The sequence below is a fragment of the Salvelinus namaycush genome, chromosome 34 (assembly GCF_016432855.1).
Source record: "Salvelinus namaycush isolate Seneca chromosome 34, SaNama_1.0, whole genome shotgun sequence".
In the NCBI taxonomy this organism is placed as follows: Eukaryota; Metazoa; Chordata; class Actinopteri; order Salmoniformes; family Salmonidae; genus Salvelinus; species Salvelinus namaycush.
In genome coordinates this window covers 40,219,120-40,241,387 of record NC_052340.1, presented here as the reverse complement: position 1 = coordinate 40,241,387, position 22,268 = coordinate 40,219,120, and the positions used below count along the sequence as shown (strand labels likewise).

General features: G+C 49.1%; 1 protein-coding gene across 1 annotated transcript in view; it reads left to right on the top strand.

Annotated features, from left to right (window-relative positions):
* Window positions 1-22,268, top strand: part of LOC120028534 (ubiquitin carboxyl-terminal hydrolase 32-like) — a 75,385-nt gene extending 53,117 nt beyond the window's left edge. The window contains exons 21-35 of the mRNA XM_038973725.1: window positions 54-159; window positions 2,814-2,987; window positions 3,839-4,013; window positions 5,095-5,246; window positions 5,734-5,845; window positions 6,792-7,039; window positions 9,773-9,957; window positions 10,140-10,226; window positions 10,363-10,483; window positions 10,972-11,163; window positions 16,681-16,918; window positions 17,315-17,826; window positions 20,089-20,268; window positions 20,540-20,656; window positions 20,825-22,268. Coding sequence (XP_038829653.1) covers window positions 54-159; window positions 2,814-2,987; window positions 3,839-4,013; window positions 5,095-5,246; window positions 5,734-5,845; window positions 6,792-7,039; window positions 9,773-9,957; window positions 10,140-10,226; window positions 10,363-10,483; window positions 10,972-11,163; window positions 16,681-16,918; window positions 17,315-17,826; window positions 20,089-20,268; window positions 20,540-20,656; window positions 20,825-20,998 — 2,773 coding nt within the window. The 3' untranslated portion in view covers window positions 20,999-22,268. The remainder of the gene's footprint in view (window positions 1-53; window positions 160-2,813; window positions 2,988-3,838; window positions 4,014-5,094; window positions 5,247-5,733; window positions 5,846-6,791; window positions 7,040-9,772; window positions 9,958-10,139; window positions 10,227-10,362; window positions 10,484-10,971; window positions 11,164-16,680; window positions 16,919-17,314; window positions 17,827-20,088; window positions 20,269-20,539; window positions 20,657-20,824) is intronic.

Below are 22,268 nucleotides of genomic sequence, written 5' to 3'. Positions count from 1 at the left end.
TAAAGTTGACTAGCTTGTTGGACAGCATCACTGACTTGTTTTTGTGTGTCCAGAACCAATCCCATCGGGATGCGAGGTCACATGGCTAAATGTTACGGAGACCTGCTGATGGAGCTGTGGAGTGGAGCTCAGAAGAACGTCGCTCCTCTCAAACTCAGGGTGGGTTTTATAAATCCTGGCATGGATCGGCACAACAGTGGATGGGATTTCCTTACTCCCTGTAGTGGACAATAGCTTGTACTAATGTCCTTTATGTCTCCATATGTGATATGAATTAATTGACGGCTATGTGGTTGTCTCATTCAGTGTTTTCTCTAAGTGTCGATCATCCCCTTGTCAACCGGCTATTTTTTCCACTTCATGAATTATCTAGACTTCTTTTCATATAAAAAAACACGCTTTAAAAAAAAAAATTGCTAGTCAGGAAAGTCTTTATAGCCCTCTGTCGCGAGAATGAACAGTATCCATCTTCTAGTGGTCTCCTGATAGGACAGGCGCCTGTCAGTCAGAAAGACAGCGATGACAGGGAAGCTACTGGTTTGTCAGTCTGCTGTCTGTCCCGTCTCTCTCTCCTGTACCCGTGTTATTGTTTGTGCTTTCTGGTTGGCAGCAGTCAAATGTATTTTCATGGAAGGAGGAGAGAAAGCGCATGATGCTTCTTTATCATGTCCTGAGTCGACCCTCTGTTGTCTAACGGCGAGTCGACCCTCTGTTGTCTAACGGCGAGTCGACCCTCTGTTGTCTAACGGCGAGTCGACCCTCTGTTGTCTAACGGCGAGTCGACCCTCTGTTGTCTAACGGCGAGTCGACCCTCTGTTGTCTAACGGCGAGTCGACCCTCTGTTGTCTAACGGCGAGTCGACCCTCTGTTGTCTAACGGCGAGTCGACCCTCTGTTGTCTAACGGCGAGTCGACCCTCTGTTGTCTAACGGCGAGTCGACCCTCTGTTGTCTAACGGCGAGTCGACCCTCTGTTGTCTAACGGCGAGTCGACCCTCTGTTGTCTAACGGCGAGTCGACCCTCTGTTGTCTAACGGCGAGTCGACCCTCTGTTGTCTAACGGCGAGTCGACCCTCTGTTGTCTAACGGCGAGTCGACCCTCTGTTGTCTAACGGCGAGTCGACCCTCTGTTGTCTAACGGCGAGTCGACCCTCTTGTCTAACGGCGAGTCGACCCTCTTGTCTAACGGCGAGTCGACCCTCTGTTGTCTAACGGCGAGTCGACCCTCTGTTGTCTAACGGCGAGTCGACCCTCTGTTGTCTAACGGCGAGTCGACCCTCTGTTGTCTAACGGCGAGTCGACCCTCTGTTGTCTAACGGCGAGTCGACCCTCTGTTGTCTAACGGCGAGTCGACCCTCTGTTGTCTAACGGCGAGTCGACCCTCTGTTGTTTAGCGGTGAGTCGACCCTCTGTTGTCTAACGGTGAGTCGACCCTCTTCGCCTAATTATTGTTTTCTGACACCATTTATTTTCTTTCGCGTTCTTCATCGGCCACGGAGTCGTGGCGTATAGTAGACTATTTACTGTGTGTTGATTGACGACCGAACAGCAAGTGTTGACTAGTTTAACATGTTTAACACCTGCTTCATTCTGTGACGCAAAGCCCATGTTTAACACCTGCTTCATTCTGTATAGCAAAGCCCATGTTTAACACCTGCTTCATTCTTCAATCACACCTGTAGGTCTATTCATGGATACTGGACTTTGTTCACCCCCACTTTTATACAATCTGCCCGGGGGGTCTGGGGGTCCTCCCCCTGAACAATTTTTTGCATTTTCCTGCAATTCTATATTGTTTCTCTAGAAGGAATCCATGTTTACTTGACAGCACACAACCATTTTATTTTCTTAGGATTTGATTGATTGACAGGCCAAACTGTTAAAAGTACAGTTGACCCAAATGACACAATAGTTTCCATGCCACAAGTGGCCACAGCAGCAGAGCCAATAAACATCATTTGAAGAACAAACATCATTGTGGCAATTCATATCTCGCAGTAAAACTTTCTTCTCTTGAGATTAATGTTAAAAAGGTTTTAACGTTCTCTTACTTAGAAAATAGTCCTGATCACATAGACCTAGACGATATCCAAAACAACTATCAATACACTGAATTCATACATTTACAGTCATTTTAAATTGTAAAAGTCGTATCAATTTCTACTCTCTACCATAACAATTTGTACCAGTCTGGGAGGTCAAGTCATTAAAGTAATTCCATCATTTCGCTGTGTATTTCAGATGGTATCAAGTCATTAGAATGTACCAGAGGCCACGAACATAGAGCTCCTTCTGCAAAAAAAAATAGATAAAATGAATTGGAAGTCTCCTGGCTGGCTACTCAGTGTACTTACAGAAGACACTGCTCATTCTCCCCTCTGTATTGGACAATAGTAAAGTAGATGTCTGGGAAGCTATTACCTTAATAACTTTGTTTCCATTCTCCTCTCTGTATTGAATGATAGCTTGTCCAATTTAAAAAATATATATATATTTTACTCTGGCTTTATTGACTCATCATGAATTAATTGACTATGTGGTTATGTCTGTGCTACTGTTACTTCTAACTTTGTGTTTCCATTCTCCCCGCCTGTAGTCAACGATAGCTTGTACTATGGCCTTAACTGACTCTATATGGCTGCGTTTACACAGACAGCCCAATTCGGATATTTTTTTCCACTAATTGGTCTTTTGACCAACCGGATCGGCTCTTAAAGACCTGATGTGATTTGTCAAAAGACCCAATTTATGGGGGGGGAAAATATCAGAATTGGTCTTTTGTGTTGACTGTGGTTCTCACTACCGCCCCCTGTAGTGGACGATAGCGAAGTACGCCCCGCGTTTCAACGGCTTCCAGCAGCAGGACAGTCAGGAGCTCCTGGCCTTCCTATTGGACGGGCTCCATGAGGACCTGAACAGGGTGCATGAGAAACCCTACGTAGAGCTGAAGGACAGCAACGGACGACCCGACTGGGAGGTCGCGTCAGAGGTAAGAGTTCAATCAACAAACCAATCAAACATACATACACACACACATACACAAACATATACACACACACAGGCATAAACACTCAAATGCACACACGCATCTACACACACAGCCTATCAACCAACACGTACAATCAATCAACCTTAATTTTCCCTGAGAGAGTTCCCCAATAAATGTTTTGGGGGAAATTGATCAGAGGGCCTTCAGTTGCACAGGCCCCAGTTGCCCATCCCTGATCTTAGGTCCTTAGAGACCAGGAGAGAGGACAGTCCATCTTAGGCTCTTAGAGACCAGGAGAGAGGAGAGGACAGTCCATCTTAGGTGACTAGAGACCAGGAGAGAGGACAGTCCATCTTAGGTCCCTAGAGACGAGGGGAGAGGACAGTCCATCTTAGGTCCCTAGAGACCAGGAGAAAGGACAGTCCATCATAGGAGACTAGAGACCAGGAGAAAGGAGAGAGGACAGGTTATCTAAGGTAATTAGAGACCAGGGGAGAGGACAGTCCATCTTAGATGACTAGAGACCAGGAGAGAGGAGAGAGGACAGGTTATCTAAGGTAATTAGAGACCAGGGGAGAGGACAGTCCATCTTAGATGACTAGAGACCAGGAGAGAGGAGAGAGGTATAAGTTGATCCACTAAACACTTCTTAAAGAGTGGATAACCTGTGGCGTGTGCATTGGTGTACAGGTTATGGACAGAGGATAAAAGTGTGTGTGTGTGTGTGTGTGATCCTACGAGGGATTAGCAGGATTAGTGCTGTGTGCGTCCCTCTATGTCTCTGTGTGTGCGTCCCTCTATGTCTCTGTGTGTGCGTCCCTCTATGGTTCCGTGTGTGTGTTCCTCGTCAGGCGTGGGAGAACCACTTGCGGAGGAACCGTTCCATCGTGGTGGATCTGTTCCACGGCCAGCTCAAGTCCCAGGTCAAGTGTAAGACGTGTGGTCACATCAGCGCCCGCTTCGACCCCTTCAACTTCCTGTCTTTACCCCTCCCCATGGACAGCTCCATGCACCTGGAGATCACTGGTGAGGACTGGGACAAAATCCCCTCATGAGGGGAACAGGTTCCTGTAAAGGGGCGGAGGAGGGTTTGATCTCTGTGGACCAGATTGCCGTTTGGTGACTTGGTTTTGGTCTTAATTAACCTGAACAGAGGAGAGTTTTTGTACTAACAGGTGGGAGGGGTCAGCAATGAATTTTCCTGCACGCTTCTTTAACATGCAGCGGTGCGAGTCAATGGCCCTTGGCAGCCAAATGGCCCTTCTCCCGAGACCTGAAAAGCAGCAAAGCATATCCTCATAGACAATAATAGCCAATGGGAAATATACACATTTCTATTTACTTCCTGAAGTGACTGCATTTCCCCTGTCTGTCTGTCTCGTCTGTCTGTCTGTCTCGTCTGTGTGTCTCGTCTGTCTGTGTGTCTCGTCTGTCTGTGTGTCTCGTCTGTCTGTGTGTCTCGTCTGTCTGTGTGTCTCGTCTGTCTGTGTGTCTCGTCTGTCTGTGTGTCTCGTCTGTCTGTGTGTCTCGTCTGTCTGTGTGTCTCGTCTGTCTGTGTGTCTCGTCTGTCTGTGTGTCTCGTCTGTCTGTGTCTCGTCTGTCTGTGTCTCGTCTGTCTGTGTCTCGTCTGTCTGTGTCTCGTCTGTCTGTGTCTCGTCTGTCTGTGTCTCGTCTGTCTGTGTCTCGTCTGTCTGTGTCTCGTCTGTCTGTGTCTCGTCTGTCTGTGTCTCGTCTGTCTGTGTCCTGTCTGTCTGTGTCCTGTCTGTCTGTGTCCTGTCTGTCTGTCTGTGTCCTGTCTGTCTGTCTGTGTCTCGTCTGTCTGTCTGTGTCTCATCTGTCTGTCTGTGTCTCGTCTGTCTGTCTGTGTCTCGTCTGTCTGTCTGTGTCTCGTCTGTCTGTCTGTGTCTCGTCTGTCTGTCTGTGTCTCGTCTGTCTGTCTGTGTCTCGTCTGTCTGTCTGTGTCTCGTCTGTCTGTCTGTGTCTCGTCTGTCTGTCTGTGTCTCGCCTGTCTGTGTCTCGCCTGTTTGTGTCTCATCTGGTCTGTCTCGTCTGTCTGTCTATCTCTGTCTATCTATTGCTGTCTGTCTGTGTCTGGTCTGTCTGTCAGTCATTATGCTGGATGGTTCTACCCCTGTACGGTTCGGCCTGAGGCTCAACATGGATGACAAGTACACCGGTCTGAAGAAACAGCTGAGTGAGCTGTGTAGTCTGAAACCAGAACAGATACTACTGGCTGAGGTCCACAGCTCCAACATCAAGGTACACACACACATACACACACACACACACACACACACACACACACACACACACACACACACACACACACACACACACACACACACACACACTGATGCGCACACACACTGATGCGCACACACACACACACACACACACACACACACACACACACACACTGATGCACACACACACACACACGCACACGCACACACACTGATGCACACACACACACTGATGCACACACACACACACACACACACACACACACACACACACACACACTGATGCACACACACACACACACACACACACACACACACACACACACAGATGCACACACACACACACACTGATGCACACACACACACACACACACACACTGATACACACACACACACACACACACACACACTGATGCACAAACACACACACACACACACACACACTGATGCGCACACGCAAGTGCACCACAGGAGTAGTAATTGTGTGTTTGTGTGTGTGGTAGAACTTCCCTCAGGATAACCAGAAGGTGCGTCTGTCGGTGAACGGCTTCCTGTGCGCGTTTGAGATCCCCGTCCCAGGCTCCCCCACCTCCCTCTCCTCTCCAACACAGACAGGTGAGAACCTCCTACACTTTCACACACGCCGGTTCTAGAGGTCGGTAGAATGTAACACGCCGGTTCTAGAGGTTGGCAGAATGTAACACGCCGGTTCTAGAGGTCGGTAGAATGTAACACGCCGGTTCTAGAGGTCGGTAGAATGTAACACGCCGGTTCTAGAGGTCGGTAGAATGTAACACGCCGGTTCTAGAGGTCGGTAGAATGTAACACGCCGGTTCTAGAGGTCGGTAGAATGTAACACGCCGGTTCTAGAGGTCGGTAGAATGTAACACGCCGGTTCTAGAGGTCGGTAGAATGTAACACGCCGGTTCTAGAGGTCGGTAGAATGTAACACGCCGGTTCTAGAGGTCGGTAGAATGTAACACGCCGGTTCTAGAGGTCGGTAGAATGTAACACGCCGGTTCTAGAGGTCGGCAGAATGTAACACGCCGGTTCTAGAGGTCGGCAGAATGTAACACTCCGGTTCTAGAGGTCGGTAGAATGTAACACGCCGGTTCTAGAGGTCGGTAGAATGTAACACGCCGGTTCTAGAGGTCGGCAGAATGTAACACGCGCCGGTTCTAGAGGTCGGTAGAATGTAACACGCCGGTTCTAGAGGTCGGTAGAATGTAACACGCCGGTTCTAGAGGTCGGCAGAATGTAACACGCGCCGGTTCTAGAGGTTGGCAGAATGTAACGCGCCGGTTCCGGAGGTCGGCAGAATGTGACACGCGGTGGCCAGTGGTGGGAATCGTTAGACCCTATTGTGGCTGAAGACCGGAGCTGCCACCTTGAAAAAGGCATTCATTATACCTGGTTGAGAAGCTTTCTGACTAACACTGTCCCTCCTCGTTATGAACTTAACCCTACCGTCCTCCTCACAGTCTGTTTCCAGAAGGCTCTCTGACATGTCCTTCTGTAACACGAGTTATCTCTCTCTCTCTCTCTCTGACACCTCTCCCAGACATCACCCCTGTGCCCGTGGCTAACGGAGTGGCGGTGACAGATGAAGGGCATCCTGCCGGTAACCCTGATCTGATCCCCAACGGCATGCCCAGCGCCGTGGTGCCCTGCAGAGAGGCCACAGAGAGAGCCCTGGTCAACGGAGGGCTGGGGGTGCCCAACGGAGGGCTGGGGGTGCCCAACGGACACGTGTCCCCCGTCCAGGACAGTCCCTTCATTGGGTACATCATTGCCATGCACAGGAAGATGGTGGGTACCACAGAATATATAGATATGTAGATATTGTGTTTGTGTGTAGTTTTGGGACACAACATCAGGAGTCTGTATTGGTTGGACTCCCTGAGTTGTCCATCATTCTGTTGGATGACGATGACAAAATAACCCAACCACAATATCGCCGGCTACACCAAAAAAAAAAAAAAAAAGCGTTTCCTGTCACCAAATGCACATGTATAATCTCTAGAAACTCTACTTACCGGACGTAAAGTGAAATGTGTTCCTCGCTATAAAATAATCGTCTGAATCCAGCTTTTTGTTCGAACCGCACAATATTCCTGTTGAGTTGAACAGAGAGCTGTCGTTAGACCATGTACATCACGTGAGACTTCATACCAAGAAATCTAACACTGTTCAACTCAACAGGAATATGGTGCGGTTCGGACAAAAAGCTGGATTCAGACGATTATTTTATAGCGAGGAACACATTTCACTTTACATCTGGTAAGTAGAGTTTCTAGAGATTATAGAGTCGTGGCCAAAAGTTTTGAGAATGTCACATATTAATTTTCACAAAGTCTGCTGCTTCAGTTTGTGTGATGGCAATTTGCATATACTCCAGAATGTTATGAAGAGTGATCAGATGAATTGCAATTAATTGCAAAGTCCCTCTTTGCCATACAAATTAACTGAATCCCCAAAGACATTTCCACTGCATTTCAGCCCTGCCACAAAAGGACCAGCTGACATCATGTCAGTGATTCTCTCGTTAACACAGGTGTGAGTGTCGACGAGGACAAGGCTGGAGATCACTCTGTCATGCTGATTGAGTTCGAATAACAGACTGGAAGCTTCAAAAGGAGGGTGGTGCTTGGAATCATTGCTCCCTGTCAACCATGATTACCTGCAAGGAAACACGTGCCGTCATCATTGCTTTGCACAAAAAGGGCTTCACAGGCAAGGATATTGCTGCCAGTAAGATTGCACCTAAATCAACCATTTATCGGATCATCAAGAACTTCAAGGAGAGTGGTTCAATTGTTGTGAAGAAAGTCCAGCAAGCGCCAGGACTGTCTCCTAAAGCTGATTCAGCTGCGGGATCGGGGCACCACCAGTACAGAGCTTGCTCAGGAATGGCAGCAGGCAGGTGTGAGTGCATCTGCACGCACAGTGAGGATGCCCTGGTGTCAAGAAGGGCAGCAAAGAAGCCTCTTCTCTCCAGGAAAAACATCAGGGACAGACTGATATTCTGCAAAAGGTACAGGGATTGGACTGCTGAGGACTGGGGTAAAGTCATTTTCTCTGATGAATCCCCTTTCCGATTGTTTGGGGCATCCGGGAAAAAAGCTTGTCCGGAGAAGACAAGGTGAGCGCTACCATCAGTCCTGTGTCATGCCAACAGTAAAGCATCCTGAGACCATTCATGTGTGGGGTTGCTTCTCAGCCAAGGGAGTGGGCTCACTCACCATTTTGCCTAAGAACACAGCCATGACTAAAGAATGGTACCAACACATCCTCCGAGAGCAACTTCTCCCAACCATCCAGGAACAGTTTGGTGACGAACAATGCCTTTCCCAGCATGATGGAGCACCTTGCCATAAGGCAAAAGTGATAACTAAGTGGGTTGGGGAACAAAACATAGATATTTTGGGTCCATGGCCAGGAAACTCCCTAGACCTTAATCCCATTGGGAACTTGTGGTTAATCCTCAAGAGGCGGGTGGACAAACAAAAACCCACAAATTCTGACAAACTCCAAGCATTGATTATGCAAGAATGGGCTGCCATCAGTCAGGATGTGGCCCAGAAGTTAATTGACAGCATGCCAGAGCGCATTGCAGAGGTCTTGAAAAAGAGATGTAATTGTCAATAAAAGCCTTTGACACTTATGAAATGCTTGTAATTATACTTCAGTATTCCATAGTAACATCTGACAAAAATATCTAAAGACACTGAAGCAGCAAACTTTGTGGAAATTAATATTTGTGTCATTCTCAAAAGCTTTTGGCCACGACTGTACATGTGCATTTGATGACAGGAACATTTTTTGTGTTATAGGCGATATTGTGTTTGGGTTATTTTCTCAACGCTATCCAACAGAACGATGCACAACTCAGGGAGTCCAACCAATATCCAGACTCCTGATGTTGTGTCCCAAAGCTAAGCTGTGTTCTGCTATTGTGAACACCAGGCACTATCCAAGTTGGTACTCTATAGTAGTACGAGTGTAGTTAAGAGGTCCTAGTGAGAAGTATATTAGCAATGAGGAAATACATTTAGCAACTTTGACATGACGCGCTGTGTAAACTTGACCCTTTTTTGTTAAAGTGGCGAATACTTTTAGAGGTCTCTGTCCCCCCTTTTCTCATCAAATCAAATTGATTTATATAGCACTTCTTACATCAGCTGATATCTCGAAGTGCTGTACAGAAACCCAGCCTAAATCCCCAAACAGCAAGCAATGCAGGTGTAGAAGCACGGTGGCTAGGAAAAACTTCCTAGAAAGGACAAAACCTAGGAAGAAACCTTGAGAGGAACCAGGCTATGAGAGGTGGCCAGTCCTCTTCTGGCTGTGCCGGGTGGAGATTATAACAGAACATGGCCAAGATGTTCAAATGTTCATAAATGACCAGCATGGTCAAATAATAATAATCACAGTGGTTGTCGGGGGTGATGAGCTGAGCTGACCTCATGAGCTGACTTCATGTTTGGTCCTTGAGGTTTGGCAGTTTTTTTTTTCTTTCCAATCCTGTATGTCCTCCTGTAGATCCGGACGGAGTTGTATTTCCTGTCCAGTCAGAAGAACCGTACCAGTCTGTTTGGGATGCCTCTGATCGTTCCCTGTACGGTTCACACCAGTCAGAAGGACCTGTACGATGCTGTCTGGATACAGGTGGCCCGTCTGGCCAGCCCTCTGCCCCCGCAGGAGGCCAGCAACCATGCACAGGACTGGTCAGTACCACACACACACACACACACACACACACACACACACACACACACACACACACACACACACACACAGACAAAGGGCTAGTCTGCAAGTTTCCCCTTGATGTGATGGTTATCTTGATTGCCTGCAGGTTGTTAATAAAGTTGTGTGTGTGTGTGTGTGTGTGATGCCCCTACTACAGTGATGACAGTATGGGTTACCAGTACCCCTTCACACTGAGAGTGGTGGGGAAGGATGGCAACTCATGTGCCTGGTGTCCCTGGTACAGGTGAGGTGGCCTCCTCCATCATCATCATCATCATCAAAACACACTTCTGTTACTAGATCTCATTTGTCAGAAACTGTGTGTGTGTGTGTGTGTGTTTGTACCGTCTCTATGCTTCTGCTCAACTGTGTGTGTTCAGGTTCTGTCGAGGCTGTGCGGTGGACTGTACGGAGGACAGGGCCTCGGTAGAAACCGCCTACATAGCTGTCGACTGGGATCCCACTGCCATACACCTTCGTTACCGGACCTCACAGGAGAGGGTGAGTCATCGCGTCCTATAGGAAAAGATGACATCCACACATCACGTCCACATCACATCCTATAGGAAAATATGACATCACATTCACATCACATCACTCTCTTTCTCTAGATAGTAGAGGAGCGATGTAATGAGGGGCCAGTCACAGGCCCCAGTCTGTCTATCTGTCCTGTCTAACCCCCTTCTCTCTGTCTCTCTCTTTCTCTAGATAGTAGAGGAGGACTGTAGTGTGCAGCAGAGTCACAGGCCCGTCTCTATCTGTCCTGTCTAACCCCCTTCTCTCTGTCTCTCTCTTTCTCTAGATAGTAGAGGAGCGATGTAATGAGGGGCCAGTCACAGGCCCGTCTCTATCTGTCCTGTCTAACCCCCTTCTCTCTGTCTCTCTCTTTCTCTAGATAGTAGAGGAGGACTGTAGTGTGCAGCAGAGTCACAGGCCCGTCTCTATCTGTCCTGTCTAACCCCCTTCTCTCTGTCTCTCTCTTTCTCTAGATAGTGGAGGAGGACTGTAGTGTGCAGCAGAGTCGCAGGGCCCAGGCTGAGCCCATCAGTCTAGACAGTTGTCTGAAGGCCTTCACCAGTGAGGAGGAGCTGGGAGAGGATGAGCTCTACCACTGCTCTAAGTGCAAGACCCACCGCCTGGCCACCAAGAAGCTGGACCTGTGGAGGCTACCGCCTATACTGGTCAGAACACTGACACACACACTGTCTACTGTAGTTAGATGTTATGAGGCTACCAGATACTGTCTACTGTAGTTAGATGTTATGATGCTACCAGATACTGTCTACTGTAGTTAGATGTTATGATGCTACCAGATACTGTCTACTGTAGTTAATCAATCAATCAAGTTTATTTTATATAGCCCTTCGTACATCAGCTAATATCTCGAAGTGCTTTACAGAAACCCAGCCTAAAACCCCAAACAGCAAGCAATGCAGGTGTAGAAGCACGGTGGCTAGGAAAAACTCCCTAGAAAGGCCAAAACCTAGGAAGAAACCTAGAGAGGAACCAGGCTATGAGGGGTGGCCAGTCCTCTTCTGGCTGTGCCGGGTGGAGATTATAACAGAACTATGCCAAGATGTTCAAAATGTTCATAAGTGACAAGCATGGTCAAATAATAATCATGAATAATTTTCAGTTGGCTTTTCATAGCCGATCATTAAGAGTTGAAAACAGCAGGTCTGGGACAGGTGGCGGTTCCATAACCGCAGGCAGAACAGTTGAAACTGGAATAGCAGCAAGGCCATGTGGACTGGGGACAGCAAGGAGTCATCATGCCCGGTAGTCCTGACGTATGGTCCTAGGGCTCAGGTCCTCCGAGAGAGAGAAAGAAAGAGAGAAGGAGAGAGAGCCAAGATTTTCAAAATGTTCATAAATGACAAGCATGGTCAAATAATAATCAGGAATAAAAGTCAGTTGGCTTTTCATAGCCGATCATTAAGAGTTGAAAGCAGCAGGTCTGGGACAGGTAGGGGTTCCATAACCGCAGGCAGAGCAGTTGAAACTGGAACAGCAGCAAGACCAGGTGGACTGGGGACAGCAAGGAGTCATCATGCCTGGTTTGCCGTGACGTATGGTCCTAGGGCTCAGGTTCTCAGAGAGAGAGAGAAAGAAAGAGAGAACGAGAGAATTAGAGAGAGCATACTTAAATTCACACAGGACACTGGATAAGACAGGAGAAGTACTCCAGGTATAACCAACTGACCCTAGCCCCCCGACACATAAACTACTGCAGCATAAATACTGGAGGCTGAGACAGGAGCGGTCAGGAGACACTGTGGCCCCATCCGAAGATACCCCCGGACAGGGCCAAACAGGAAGGATATAACCCCACCCACTTTGCCAAAGCACAGCCCCCGCACCACTAGAGGGATATCTTCAACCACCAACTTACAATCCTGAGACAAGGCCGAGTATAGCCCACAAAGATCTCCACCACAGCACAAACCAAGGGGGGGCGCCAACCCAGACAGGAAGATCACGTCAGTGACTCAACCCACTCAAGTGACGCACCCCTCCTAGGGACGGCATGAAAGAGCACCAGTAAGCCAGTGACTCAGCACCTGTAATAGGGTTAGAGGCAGAGAATCCCAGTGGAGAGAGGGGAACCGGCCAGGCAGAGACAGCAAGGGCGATTCGTTGCTCCAGAGCCTTTCCGTTCACCTTCACACTCCTGGGTCAGACTACACTCAATCATAGGACCTACTGAAGAGATGAGTCTTCAATAAAGACTTAAAGGTTGAGACCGAGTCTGCGTCTCTCACATGGGTAGGCAGACCGTTCCATAAAAATGGAGATCTATAGGAGAAAGCCCTGCCTCCCGCTGTTTGCTTAGAAATTCTAGGGACAATTAGGAGGCCTGCGTCTTGTGACCGTAGCGAACGTGTAGGTATGTACGGCAGGACCAACTCGGAAAGATAGGTAGGAGCAAGCCCATGTAACGCTTTATAGGTTAACAGTAAAACCTTGAAATCAGCCCTTGCCTTAACAGGAAGCCAGTGTAGGGAAGCTAGCACTGGAGTAATATGATCAAATTTCTTGGTTCTAGTCAGGATTCTAGCAGCCGTATTTAGCACTAACTGAAGTTTATTTAGTGCTTTATCCGGGTAGCCGGAAAGTAGAGCATTGCAGTAGTCTAACCTAGAAGTAACAAATGCATGGATTAATTTTTCTGCATCATTTTTGGACAGAAAATTTCTGATTTTTGCAATGTTACGTAGATGGAAAAAAGCTGTCCTTGAAACAGTCTTGATATGTTCGTCAAAAGAGAGATCAGGGTCAAGAGTAACGCCGAGGTCCTTCACAGTTTTATTTGAGACGACTTTACAACCATCAAGATTAATTGTCAGATTTAACAGAAGATCTCTTTGTTTCTTGGGACCTAGAACAAGCATCTCTGTTTTGTCCGAGTTTAAAAGTAGAAAGTTTTCAGCCATCCACTTCCTTATGTCTGAAACACAGGCTTCTAGCGAGGGCAATTTTAGGGCTTCACCATGTTTCATTGAAATGTACAGCTGTGTGTCATCCGCATAGCAGTGAAAGTTAACATTATGTTTTCGAATAACATCCCCAAGAGGTAAAATATATAGTGAAAACAATAGTGGTCCTAGATGTTAGATGTTATGATGCTACCAGATACTGTCTACTGTAGTTAGATGTTATGATGCTACCAGATACTGTCTACTGTAGTTAGATGTTATGATGCTACCAGATACTGTAGTTAGATGTTATGATGCTTCCAGATACTGTAGTTAGATGTTATGATGCTACCAGATACTGTCTACTGTAGTTAGATGTTATGATGCTACCAGATACTGTAGTTAGATGTTATGATGCTACCAGATACTGTAGTTAGATGTTATGATGCTACCAGATACTGTCTACTGTAGTTAGATGTTATGATGCTACCAGATACTGTCTACTGTAGTTAGATGTTATGATGCTACCAGATACTGTAGTTAGATGTTATGATGCTACCAGATACTGTAGTTTGATGTTATGATGCTTCCAGATACTGTCTACTGTAGTTAGATGTTATGATGCTACCAGATACTGTAGTTAGATGTTATGATGCTACCAGATACTGTCTACTGTAGTTAGATGTTATGATGCTACCAGATACTGTAGTTAGATGTTATGATGCTACCAGATACTGTAGTTAGATGTTATGATGCTACCAGATACTGTCTACTGTAGTTAGATGTTATGATGCTACCAGATACTGTCTACTGTAGTTAGATATTATGATGCTTCCAGATACTGTCTACTGTAGTTAGCTCCCCACACCGGGGAGCTGTTGCAGTGGGTGGGGTTAAGTGCAGGGCACAATGGGCAGGCAATGGCATCTAGGATTTGATATCAGCAACCCTCCGGTTGCCAACTCACTTGCCGGCAGATTTTTCCCGTTGGACTCAGTCTTCGAACTGGCAACCCCTCCGTTTGCTGGCTCACCTCTCTAACCAACCCCTCCGTTTGCTGGCTCACCTCTCTAACCAACCCCTCCGTTTGCTGGCTCACCTCTCTAACCGAACCCTCCGTTTGCTGGCTCACCTCTCTAACCGAACCATCCGTTTGCTGGCTCACCTCTCTAACCGACCCCTCCGTTTGCTGGCTCACCTCTCTAACCCCCCACCCCTCCGTTTGCTGGCTCACCTCTCTAACCCCCCACCCCTCCGTTTGCTGGCTCACCTCTCTAACCGACCCCTCCGTTTGCTGGCTCACCTCTCTAACCGACCCCTCCGTTTGCTGGCTCACCTCTCTAACCGACCCCTCCGTTTGCTGGCTCACCTCTCTAACCGACCCCTCCGTTTGCTGGCTCACCTCTCTAACCCCCCACCCCTCCGTTTGCTGGCTCGCCTCTCTAACCGATCCCTCCGTTTGCTGGCTCGCCTCTCTAACCGAACCCTCCGTTTGCTGGCTCGCCTCTCTAACCGAACCCTCCGTTTGCTGGCTCGCCTCTCTAACCGACCCCTCAGTTTGCTGGCTCGCCTCTCTAACCGACCCCTCCGTTTGCCGGCTCGCCTCTCTAACCGACCCCTCCGTTTGCCGGCTCGCCTCTCTAACCGACCCCTCCGTTTGCCGGCTCGCCTCTCTAACTGACCCCTACGTTTGCCGGCTCGCCTCTCTAACCGACCCCTCCGTTTGCCGGCTCGCCTCTCTAACCGACCCCTCCGTTTGCCGGCTCGCCTCTCTAACCGACCCCTCCGTTTGCCGGCTCGCCTCTCTAACCGACCCCTCCGTTTGCTGGCTCGCCTCTATAACCGACCCCTCCGTCTGCTGGCTCGCCTCTCTAACCGACCCCTCCGTTTGCTGGCTCGCCTCTATAACCGACCCCTCCGTTTGCTGGCTCGCCTCTATAACCGACCCCTCCGTTTGCTGGCTCGCCTCTATAACCGACCCCTCCGTCTGCTGGCTCGCCTCTATAACCGACCCCTCCGTCTGCTGGCTCGCCTCTCTAACCGACCCCTCCGTTTGCTGGCTCGCCTCTCTAACCGACCCCTCCGTTTGCTGGCTCGCCTCTATAACCGACCCCTCCGTCTGCTGGCTCGCCTCTATAACCGACCCCTCCGTTTGCTGGCTCGCCTCTCTAACCGACCCCTCCGTTTGCCGGCTCGCCTCTCTAACCGACCCCTCCGTTTGCCGGCTCGCCTCTCTAACCGACCCCTCCGTTTGCCGGCTCGCCTCTCTAACCGACCCCTCCGTTTGCCGGCTCGCCTCTCTAACCGACCCCTCCGTTTGCCGGCTCGCCTCTCTAACCGACCCCTCCGTTTGCCGGCTCGCCTCTCTAACCGACCCCTCCGTTTGCCGGCTCGCCTCTCTAACCGACCCCTCCGTTTGCCGGCTCGCCTCTCTAACCGACCCCTCCGTTTGCCGGCTCGCCTCTCTAACCGACCCCTCCGTTTGCCGGCTCGCCTCTCTAACCGACCCCTCCGTTTGCCGGCTCGCCTCTCTAACCGACCCCTCCGTTTGCCGGCTCGCCTCTCTAACCGACCCCTCCGTTTGCCGGCTCGCCTCTCTAACCGACCCCTCCGTTTGCCGGCTCGCCTCTCTAACCGACCCCTCCGTTTGCCGGCTCGCCTCTATAACCGACCCCTCCGTCTGCTGGCTCGCCTCTCTAACCGACCCCTCCGTCTGCTGGCTCGCCTCTCTAACCGACCCCTCCGTTTGCTGGCTCGCCTCTATAACCGACCCCTCCGTTTGCTGGCTCGCCTCTATAACCGACCCCTCCGTCTGCTGGCTCGCCTCTATAACCGACCCCTCCGTCTGCTGGCTCGCCTCTCTAACCGACCCCTCCGTTTGCTGGCTCGCCTCTATAACCGACCCCTCCGTCTGCTGGCTCGCCTCTCTAACCGACCCCTCCGTTTGCTGGCTCGCCTCTCTAACCGACCCCTCCGTTTGCTGGCTCGCCTCTCTAACCGACCCCTCCGTTTGCTGGCTCGCCTCTATAACCGACCCCTCCGTCTGCTGGCTCGCCTCTATAACCGACCCCTCCGTCTGCTGGCTCGCCTCTATAACCGACCCCTCCGTTTGCTGGCTCGCCTCTCTAACCGACCCCTCCGTTTGCTGGCTCGCCTCTCTAACCGACCCCTCCGTTTGCTGTCTCGCCTCTCTAACCGACCCCTCCGTCTGCTGCCTGACGTCTCTGATGTACACGTATCTCCATCCGTCTTTCAATAGTTCATGTTGTTCTTCATTTGCAGATTGTACACCTGAAGAGGTTCCAGTTTGTGAACGGCCGCTGGATCAAGTCTCAGAAGATCGTCCAGTTTCCCAGAGAGAGGTTTGACCCTAGTGTTTACCTGGCTCCTCGGGAGGCGGGGCTTAACGGGCTACACGGTCTGCAGAGCCGCAGCGAGGGGGAGGAGCTACTGAGGATAGGAGGAGGAGAAACGGTCTCCTCCATCTCCGCCCCTACTGGGCTCCTCAACATCCTCAAAGGTCTGTCATCCTGTCTACGTCTCAAATGGCACCCTATTCCCTTTCTAGTGCATAGTCCCTATGGACCCTGGTCAAATGTAGTGCACTATGTAGGAAATAGGGTGCCATCTCTCATTCCTGATTGTTTCACTCCTGTTTCAATGGAATCTTGCTGCTTTTTGGTCATTCATGTTGACTGTTGATTCCAAGTCCCTGATTAGCTTCCAAGTCATCTACAGTAGTTTCCTATTGTTAAACAAACCAGTCCTTCAGAGAGAGGTAATGAAACCAGAGCAAGCATTTATTTCTTTCTATTCATTAGTGTACAACACAATACACCACATGGCCCATATACCCAGGAAGGATTCGGTCGAGCTGTTTTACTGAGCCCTTCTCTCTCTTCGTCTGTCTCCACAGCCTCTCCAGCGTCAGGCAGGAAGTCAGCCCCTCCCTCCTTCATCAGCCGTACCAGCAGCCCCTGCAGCAGCCCCAAGACAGGAGGAGGCGGTCCAGGGGGCACGGGCCACAGACAGACCCGCCTCAGGCTCCCCCAGCTGGCCAGCCGACACCGCCTCTCCAACAGCAAGGAGAACCTGGAGGGTAGTACCAGGGAGAGGGGCAGCGGCCCTGACACAGAGCCCAGGGAGGGAGCACCGCAGGCGGACACGGAGGGTGGGCTCGTGGGGGTGATGAGTGGAGGTTTTGGGGAGGTCGGGGTGAGGAGCGGGCCAGAGATGTCCACCACAGATGCGTCCAGCAGCCTCAGTAATGTCATCGTGATGAACGGGGACAGCGGTGGCCGTAGCAACGAGCTACTAAGCACGGAGGCCAGTACGGAGCCCAGCACGGACCTAGAGACCACTGCAACAGCCCAGCTGCACCAAAGAGATAACAGCCTGGAGAGCATCTATAATTTATATGCTATTTCAGTGAGTGCTTCCAAAACTGCTTGGAGTTTAGCTTCCTAACCTATACCTCAGGAAGATTGATTTAGTTTAATATGAATCAAATCAAAATAACATCACATTGTATTGGTCACATGCACATGGGTTAGCATATGTTATTGTGAGTGTAGCGAAATGCTTGTGCTTCTAGTTCCGACAATGCAGTAATATCTAACTAATTCCACAACAACTACCTAATACACACAAATCTAAGTAAAGGAATAAGAATATATAAATATATGGATGAGCAATGACAGAGCGGGCATAGGCAAGATGCAATAGATGGTATAAAATACAGTATATACATATGAGATGAGTAATGACAGATATGTAAACATTATTAAAGTGACTAGTGATCCATTTATTAAAGTGGCCAATGATTTCAAGTCTGTATGTAGACAGCAGCCTCTGAGTTAGTGATGGCTGTTTAACAATCTGATGGCCTTGAGATAGAAGCTGTTTTTCCGTCTCTCGGTCCCCGCTTTGATGCACCTGTACTGACCTCGCCTTCTGGATGACAGCAGGGTGAACAGGCAGTGGCTCGGGTGGTTGTTGTCCTTAATGATCTTTTTGGCCTTCCTGTGACATCGGGTGCTGTAGGTGTCCTGGAGGGCAGGTAGTTTGCCCCCGGTGATGCTTTGTGCAGACCTCACTACCCTCTGGAGAGCCTTGTGGTTGAGGGCGGTGCAGTTGCCGTACCAGGCGGCGATACAGCCCGACGATGCTCTCAATTGTGCATCTGTAAAAGTTTGTGAGGGTTTTAGGTGACAAGCCAAATTTCTTCAGCCTCCTGAGGTTGAAGAGGCGCTGTTGCGCATTCTTCACCACGCTGTCTGTGTGGGTGGACCATTTCAGTTTGTCCGTGATGTGTACGCCAAAGAACTTAACTTTACATCTTCTCCACTGCTGTCCCGTCGATGTGGATAGGGGGGTGCTCCCTCTGCTGTTTCCTGAAGGCCACGATCATCTCCTTTGTTTTGTTGATGTTGAGTGAGAGGTTATTTTCCTGACAACACTCCGAGTGCCCTCACCTCCTCCCTATAGGCTGTCTCGTCGTTGTTGTTAATCAAGCCCACTACTGTTGTCATCTGCGAACTTGATGATTGAGTTGGAGGCGTGCATGGCCACGCAGTCGTGGGTGAACAGGGAGTACAGTAGGGGGCTGAGCACGCACCCTTGTGGGACCCCAGTGTTGAGGATCAGCGAAGTGGAGGTGTTTCCTACGTTCACCACCTGGGGGAGGCCCGTCAGGAAGTCCAGGACCCAATTGAACAGGGCAGGGTTCAGACCCAGGGCCTCAAGCATAATGATGAGCTTGGAGGGTACTATGGTGTTAAATTCTGAGCTAAAGTCGATGAACAGCATTCTTACATAGGTATTCCTCTTGTCCAGATGGGTTAGGGCAGTGTGACGGCGATTGCTTCGTCTGTGGATCTATTGGGGCGGTAAGCAAATTGAAGTGGGTCTAGGGTATCAGGTAGGGTGGAGGTGATATGGTCCTTGACTAGTCTCTCAAAGCACTTCATGATGACAGAAGTGAGTGAGATAGTCACTTAGTTCAGTTAGCTTTGCCTTCTTGGGTACAGGAACAATGGTGGACATCTTGAAGCATGTTGGGACAGCAGACTGGGATAGGGAGAGATTGAATATGTCCGTAAACACACCAGCCAGCTGGTCTGCGCATGCTCAGAGGACGCGGCTAGGGATGCCGTCTGAGCCGGCAGCCCTGCGAGGGTTATAGTTACTTAGATATAGTTAAATACTTTGGGATTAGAAAGCCTCTGAACCAAATGGCACCCTATTCCCAATATAGTGCACTACTTTTGACCGGGGCCCATGTTGTGTTAGTAGAAGGAGACTCTCTCTGTCTCCACAGGGGCATTCAGGTATCATGGGAGGTAATAGGAGGTTCTCTCTCTGTCTCCACAGGGGCATTCAGGTATCATGGGAGGTAATAGGAGGTTCTCTCTCTGTCTCCACAGGGGCATTCAGGTATCATGGGAGGTAATAGGAGGTTCTCTCTCTGTCTCCACAGGGGCATTCAGGTATCATGGGAGGTAATAGGAGGTTCTCTCTCTGTCTCCACAGGGGCATTCAGGTATCATGGGAGGTAATAGGAGGTTCTCTCTCTGTCTCCACAGGGGCATTCAGGTATCATGGGAGGTAATAGGAGGTTCTCTCTCTGTCTCCACAGGGGCATTCAGGTATCATGGGAGGTAATAGGAGGTTCTCTCTCTCTCTCCACAGTGCCATTCAGGTATCATGGGAGGTAATAGGAGGTTCTCTCTCTGTCTCCACAGTGCCATTCAGGTATCATGGGAGGTAATAGGAGGTTCTCTCTCTGTCTCACAGTGCCATTCAGGTATCATGGGAGGTAATAGGAGGTTCTCTCTCTGTCTCACAGTGCCATTCAGGTATCATGGGAGGTAATAGGAGGTTCTCTCTCTGTCTCCACAGGGGCATTCAGGTATCATGGGAGGTAATAGGAGGTTCTCTCTCTGTCTCCACAGGGGCATTCAGGTATCATGGGAGGTAATAGGAGGTTCTCTCTCTGTCTCCACAGGGGCATTCAGGTATCATGGGAGGTAATAGGAGGTTCTCTCTCTGTCTCCACAGGGGCATTCAGGTATCATGGGAGGTAATAGGAGGTTCTCTCTCTGTCTCCACAGTGCCATTCAGGTATCATGGGAGGTAATAGGAGGTTCTCTCTCTGTCTCCACAGTGCCATTCAGGTATCATGGGAGGAGGACACTATGTGACCTATGCCAAAAACCCCAACAATAAATGGTACTGTTACAACGACAGCAGCTGTAAGGTAAGAACACACACACACACACACACACACACACACACACACACACACACACACACACACACACACACCCTCGACTAATAGACGATTAATCTAGCAGACCAGTTAGTAATTGTTGAAGACAAAACAAGACATTTTAAAGTGCGTCCTTGTTTGCCGTGTCCTCCCTAGGAAGTGCACTCGGAGGAGATGGACACGGACTCGGCCTACATCCTGTTCTATGAGCAGCAGGGAGTGGACTTCTCTCAGTTCCTGCCAAAGACTGACGGCAAGAAGATGGCCGACACCACGAGCATGGACGAGGATTTTGAGTCTGACTACAAGAAGTACTGTGTCCTTCAGTGATCAGGATCACACCGTCTTCCACCTACCTACCGCTCGACCGTCAACTCTATGCCTGGAACTCTGGACAGATGGACTCAGTCAGCCACGTACGGAAAAGGACACAGGGCTTCTTCAGCCAGTCTCAACTGGGCGCCAGGAAGCACAAAATGGTGTCTTTTGACCGAGTCATCACAAACTGAACCACTTGAATTCCGGACCGGTTGTCATGGATGCCGGAAGATATCCCCTTGTTGTTTTGTCAAGAGAACAACATTGAAGCCCCATTGTTAAAGCACTAAAGCTGTTGCACATTGAGCCTGAGGAAACCCACCTTCTCCTGTGTGTGTGTGTGTGTGTGTGTGTGTGTGTGTGTGTGTGTGTGTGTGTGTGTGTGTTTGTCAGCACATGAGCTGATATTACTTCCTTGTTGTGCATATTTGTACTCTGCAGCCAATCAAAACATGTCCACACACCTACATAATGTCTGTCTCTATAACTCACTATAGTGAAACGGTAATGTAGAGATTATACTGTATTATTTTATCGATAAAAAAGGGGTTCTCATTTTCCTTCTTCAGTATCGATACTGTCATTAAAAAAAAAAAAAACTCATAATGCTACCTCACTGCATTTCATTGGCCAATTGGAACGGTCCAATATTTCTGACAGTATTTAAACCTCACCCACTTCCTCCTTTTGATGTCCGCACACACACACGCACTTTGAAAAATAATAATCACCCTTTATGAAGAAAGATTCCACAAAATGGTGGGGTTTGACCTTAATTTGGCCCCTTGCCAAGCAACTGCCAAAACCAAAAACTGTGCAATTGCTGCTCGATGTACCCACAACATGGAGTGACTTTCGGGGCGATCATTGTAGTCATGTTAACTCACAAGCTTGAGTTTAAATCTTGGTTATGTTGTAGACAGGTGCCATAGAGGATGTTTCAAAGATAATATATAAATACATATTTGTATTGGTTTCTCTTTCTCCAAATACTTATTTTATAGAGTTATTTTTATCATCGTAATTTTTTTTGTATGTACATTTGGTTAATTTAAGGGTTGTTCTCGTCTCTTGTTTGTCCACAGTACTTCTCGTCTCTAGTGTTTGTCACCAGTACGTCTCGTTTCTGGTGTTTTATCTACAGTACGTTGTAGGGAGCCACTCTGAGACTGTAAATGAATAGGGCCACATGACACCCTATTCCCTAGTGCACTACTTTTGACCAGGGCCCATAGGGTTCTGGTCAGAAATAGTGCACTACTGAAGAGTACTGAAGTATTCA